This window comes from Thermobia domestica, chromosome 6 (genome assembly GCF_964235325.1).
Source record: "Thermobia domestica chromosome 6, izTheDome1.hap1.1, whole genome shotgun sequence".
NCBI lineage: Eukaryota > Metazoa > Arthropoda > Insecta > Zygentoma > Lepismatidae > Thermobia > Thermobia domestica.
The window spans coordinates 247,705,613-247,711,612 of record NC_137459.1 but is presented as its reverse complement, the minus strand read 5'-3'; the positions used below and the strand labels follow the sequence as shown (position 1 = coordinate 247,711,612).

The window sequence follows — 6,000 nt, the reverse complement described above, 5'->3', positions numbered from 1 at the left end:
AATAACACTTCCTAATATTTTCTTTGGTAAACCATAAATTAAAGTACAATTTGTGGCATTACCTCAAATAACAATGTTTCTCTAATTTTTCATCTCACTTTTGATTTAATCTTAAATTTTCACTTCTTATTCTATAGGTTAAAGGCAGAGGCAAATAAATAATAATAATAATTAACAACTCAAATTTTAATACATTTATAAAAGTAAAAAAATACTTTAAAAGCCAACAGTTTATGTTTTAAGTTACCCAATAAATACATACTTTCAATTTGCGTAAGTCAAGATATTAATACACAATTATAAATATATTAAATTATAAATATATTTTGATAGTTAATACCCAATTAAAATATAAATTTATAGTTTTAACTATACTTTAAGAATCACTGGAATTTGGAATTCTAGAAAGTCAACTTACAATTTCCCCCTTAAATAATCAAATTATTTTCAGTAAACATTATATATATTAGTAGTTTCAACTAGGGAAGTTGAACTAATGATGAACAGGAAATAATTACGAAAATGTTAAATTAATTTGAACAGTGAGTTTTTTTTTACAATCCTCACTATAAAACTATAATTCGAATTCATTAACAATAGTAATAGTCAATATTTTGAAAAATCAATACACAATATATATTCAGCCTTAAAAATTTACAACAAACAATAATTAAAATCAATTATTGAAGACGTCCCTTCAAATTTTGTCTAAATAGTTTCCAAAATCATATTTTACAACACATTTTTATACATAAACGTACAAATAAATTAAGCAAAGCAAAACAAATTGTGATCTATTAGAGAGTAGAAAATTAATTTACTACATCAGGTACTCATGTGTTATTGTTTCTTCTTTAATTTCCCTGTTTTGAGCCAGCGAGTGAAAATATCATCCGAAGTTAACGACTGAGTTTCCTTCTCTTTATTACGGTTAATTTTTTTCCACTTACTTCTCGAATTACTTGGACTAAGGGAATCTGGAGAGTGATAGGGAGTATCATTCGGAGTTGAATTATTTGAAAAAAATAGATCATCTAGCATATCATACACAGAAGATGAACACTCATCTGTATTTGTTTCTATACATTGATTCGAGAATGAAGGTAATGAAATAATAGCATTACTTTTTTCACTATTATTTTCGCTGGTACGTACATTCTCTCTTTGTGAAGTTAAATCATTATCGTCTTTACTTTCAGACCTTATATTTGTATCTGGTTTCTGATTTACTTTTTCTCCTCTAACACCTATAGATGAGGAAGCACAATTTTCAGTCTCATCTTTCTTTGTTAGTCTATCTGGTATAGATTCCGATTCCATAGTTACCTTAATATTGTCACTTGCTGGCTCTTCTACCATTCTAGTTACATCTATTTCCTCTCCGTTAACAGAAATTGCAGATTTTTCCTTGTCAAAAATAATACTGTACTGTGAATTCGTGCCCTTTAAACTGCATCTTGCTCTTACATTATTTCTTGCATAACGTCTATTCTGTACAGATGGAGCAGTTTTACGTCGAACTTGTTTCTTTGAAAACAGAAGATCATCCAGAATTCCTCGACTCTCCTCGCTTATATGTAATGAACAAGACTCAGAAACAGAGGCCGTATCATGATCAATATATTCTGCAGATTGAGGTGTTGGTTCATTGTCTGAAGGGTTATCTTTGTTTGAATTGTCAGTGGACCATTGAGAAGCAGAAACAACTCTTGAAGTTGACGCTTTCGCACTAGACAAGCTTGTATTATCTCCTACACGCACTTCCCCACAAGTTGTTGCTTCACCAGCACTCTCTCTTGAACAAGAAGACTGTTCATTAGCTATGTTTTTGATAGATTTAGCTCTATGGAATTTACATACAGGAACTTCACATTCGCTTTCATCTTCACTTTTGCAAACTTCATTTCTTGTTTCTCTTTCGCCTGATTTCAAAATTTTAATTTCTAACTTTTTTCTTTTCTTTCCCTTTTTAGGCCGTGATTTACACTTGAAGTAATCTTCAATATCAACAGGAACTAAACCACCTTTCTGTTCTAATAATCTAGAGTTCACTTCCTGAAATAATTCAGAAAAAATATCTGCGACGTAGTTCGATTGTTGAACGTAATAAATCTGTAAAAGCCTTAACTTTTCCAGTTCGGTCATCAACAAAACTTTTCTAGCCAACTCTTCAATACTCTGTCCTGTCGTTCGAGCTATCTCTTCAAAATGTCTCCTGTGAAAACGAGAAAGAATCATTTCTAGAAACACGCCAATCCACAACATATCATCTAAAATCTACTACCACACTCAGATTACACCTAAAAGCTTTTACTCTAATAGAGAGTTCTTACGAATGAATAACAAATATTTTCTTCACAAATATTAAGAGAAATTCTTTTTTCTTCTCATATTTAGCCTCAGTAATGTTCCTTTATATACAACCATGTATCTCTCTGTATAAAGATAGAGGATTAATTATTAATAATTAATTATTCTAACCTAAAAAAAATAAATAAAAAAAAATAAAAAAAGTTGACATCACACAAAGAGATCTGATGGTAATTATTTCTTGAAGATAAAAGAAGGCTACTTAGTATTTCCTCAAGGTACAAAAATGGCATCGGGGAAAGTTTGGTTGCAGACCAGCGCTTCCAACTTGCTTGGTAAGAAATAATTACTGTGAGAGCGAAAGCCCAACAGGAAATAAGCCTGTGCAAATAGCATTATGGGAAAATATGGATGGCACTCATGTTTTGAATAGATTTAACTGTATGGAATTTACACACAGGAACTTCACGTCTCAAAAATGCACAACAAGTTTTGATACACAGGCGTGCATATATATATATATATATATATATATATATATATATATGAATTTAAAAAAATAAAGACACATTTAAGTCAGCAAGCATGAAATTTAAATAAATTAAAATAAGGCAGTAAGAACAAAATAATTATTCAGGAAAAGTAAATAATACTAAAGTTTATAAAATAGCAAAAAAATAATAAATCAACACCTGAACTAGATTTAATGAAAACACAAATTTGTTACAGAGTTCAAATTAAAATGGAAATTTAAAATTAAGTCTACCTTAATCATTTTTTTTAAACCTTAACATCAAAATATGAAATGAAGTGTAAATACATTTTCTTAATCAAAAATGAAGATTCAAAGCAGTTATTATTGTACTTACAGGTTTCTCAGATTCCTGAATCTTTAGAGTTTCGACTCTCCCCTGAAATTTTGGTTACGGAGGTTAAAAACAGGAAGAAAAAGAACAGAAACATCAAGAAATAAAAAGGAACGGACTTAGCAAGGGAAAAAGCTGTGAGACGAAATCTATACAAGGGATGGCTGAGTGACAAATGGCAGGTGGTTATTACAAAATTTTCACAGCATTGACATGACAATAAAAATACCATGAGTTGGCAACCTTCCAACAAAAAACAGGAGAGGCGCACAAATTGACTCCACCATATTTTAGTTTGCTTCAACATCATCAGCAGCTCGCTGACGCACTCAACAACGTGTTTTTTGTACAACACAGCCCTTCCCGTTGGTAAATTCGTTCCTCTTTATTCCTTAATATTTCTGTTCTTTTTCTTCCTGTTTTTAACCTCCATGACCAAGACTCCTGGAGAGAGTCGAAAGCCTGGAACTCGAAAGATTGAGCAATTACAGAAACCTGTCAGTAAAATGATAGTTACACTTCCTGAGCGTGGTTTTGCAATGACTGAATTCGAACATTATTAATTGCAAAAGTTAAAATTGGGGACATTTACTTCAATAAAAGTGCAAGGCAAATCAAAATAAGCACACGAAATGAAAGCAATGCACAAATATAAGTTCAAACAATAAAACCAAACATAACATGTAAAATTTTATAAATAAACAACCAAGGTATAGAATGATGACATATAGCTAACAGTAAATAAAGGTAAGTCAAAATTCACGAATAAATAACTGCACCATAGGGCAATCAAAAACTTGTCAATAATAAAACAACAAAAGGCGATACCTACAACAATAAAACAAGTCATATCAGGGAAAAAGTCAAAATTGGGGAAAAGTAAAATGTGAGTCAAATTTAGTATTTCATAAACAGCAGGTACCTTATTTCTTATATTTTTAATTTAAAAAAATCAACTATGACTACCTATTGACAATTAAAAAGTAATATGGAATATAAACTATGTGATCAAAAGTATCCGGACACTTGGCTGAAAATGACTTACAAGTTTGTGGTGCCCTCCATCGGTACTGCTGGAATTCAATATGGTGTTGGTCCACCCTTAGCCTTGATGATAGCTTCCATTCTCGCAGGCATACTTTCAATCAGGTGCTGGAAGGCTTCTTGGGGAATGGCAGCCCATTCTTCACGAAGTGCTGAACTGAAGAGAGGTATCGATGTAGGTCGGTGAGGCCTGGTACGAAGTCGGCGTTCCAAAACATCCCAAACATGTTCTATGGGATTCTAGTCAGGATTCTGTGCAGGCCAGTCCATTACAGGGATGTTATGGTCGTGTAACCACTCCACCACAGGCCGTGCAGTATGAACAGGTGCTCAATCGTGTTGAAAGATGCAATCGCTATCCCCGAATTGCTCTTCAACAGCGGGAAGCAAGAAGGTGCTTAAAACATCAATGTAGGCCTGCGCTGTGAGAGTGTCACGCAAAACAACAAGGGGTGCAAACCCCTCCAAGAAAAACTCGACCACACCATAACACCACCACCTCCGAATTTTACTGTTGGCAATACACACGCTGGCAGATGACGTTCACCGGGTATTCGCCATACTTACACCCTGCCATTGGATGACCACATTGTGTACCGTGATTTGTCACTCCACACAACGTTTTTCCACTGTTCAATCGTCCAATGTTTACGCTCCTTGCACCAAGCGAATCGTCGTTTGGCATTTACCTGCGTGATGTGTGGCTTATGAGCAGCCGCTCGACCATGAAATCCAAGTTTTCTCACCTCACGTCTAACTGTCATAGTACTTTGAGTGGATCCTGATGCAGTTTGGAATTCCTGTGTGACGGTCTGGATAGATGTCTGCCTATTACACTTTACGACCCTCTTCAACTGTCGGCGGTCTCTATCAGTCAACAGACGAGGTCGGCCTGTACGCTTTTGTGTTGTACGTGTCCCTTCACGTTTCCACTTCACTATTACATCGAACACAGTGGACCTACGGATGTTAGGAGTGTGGAAATCTCGCGTACAGACTTCTGACACAAGTGACACCCAATCATCTGACCACGTTCGAAGTCCTTGAGTTCCGCGGAGCGCCCCATTCTGCTTTCTCACGATGTCTTATGACTACTGAGGTGGCTGATAATGAGTATCTGGCAGTAGGTGGAAGCACAATGCACCTAATATGAAAAACGTATGTTTTGGGGTGTCCGAATACTTTTGATCACATAGTATATATATATATATATATATATATATATATATATATATATATATATATATGTATATATATATATATGCCAATTAGAGGTAAGATGTAGTTGACCTCAACGGCAGAATAAATATAAAGGAAGTCAAAATCGGGTAACAAAGTCAAAATCAGGATAAAATGTCAAAATCAAGATTGTCACCACTATTCATTAAAATATCGTTCTCTTATATAAATCAATAAATAAAAAAAATATTAAATAAAAATCAAATTTAGAAAAAATAAAAATAGCTAAGATGTATAAAGGTATGAACACAAACATAAATATATACCATGTTATATTAAATTAGAAGTATGGTAAAAATTTGCAAGAGAAAAAAAAAATAAGTATTCATACATGAAAATAAACAAAAAAATGGAGTATATGACCTCTCGAACAAATTCAGAAGAATAATAAAATGAGACTGTAGCATAAACTCGAAAGATCAGAGTGGGTGATCTCAAAATCAATATCAGTAACTTACTCCAAATCAGTCTCTCAAGTTAAACAACAAAAGAAGCGTATCTTTCCACATATCCAAATATTTCTTTAAGCACTAAACACAAA

At 33.5% G+C, this 6,000-nt stretch overlaps 1 protein-coding gene across 6 annotated transcripts in view; it reads right to left on the bottom strand.

The window, feature by feature from the left end:
* Positions 1 to 519: 519 nt before the first annotated feature.
* The window catches only part of LOC145688465 (uncharacterized), a 142,126-nt gene continuing 136,645 nt past the window's right edge, over positions 520 to 6,000 (bottom strand). For all 6 annotated transcript variants that reach the window (XM_081762728.1, XM_081762731.1, XM_081762729.1 and 3 more), the window contains one exon: positions 520 to 2,215. In XM_081762728.1, the coding sequence (XP_081618854.1) occupies positions 841 to 2,215 (1,375 nt within the window). In that variant the 3' untranslated portion in view covers positions 520 to 840. The remainder of the gene's footprint in view (positions 2,216 to 6,000) is intronic.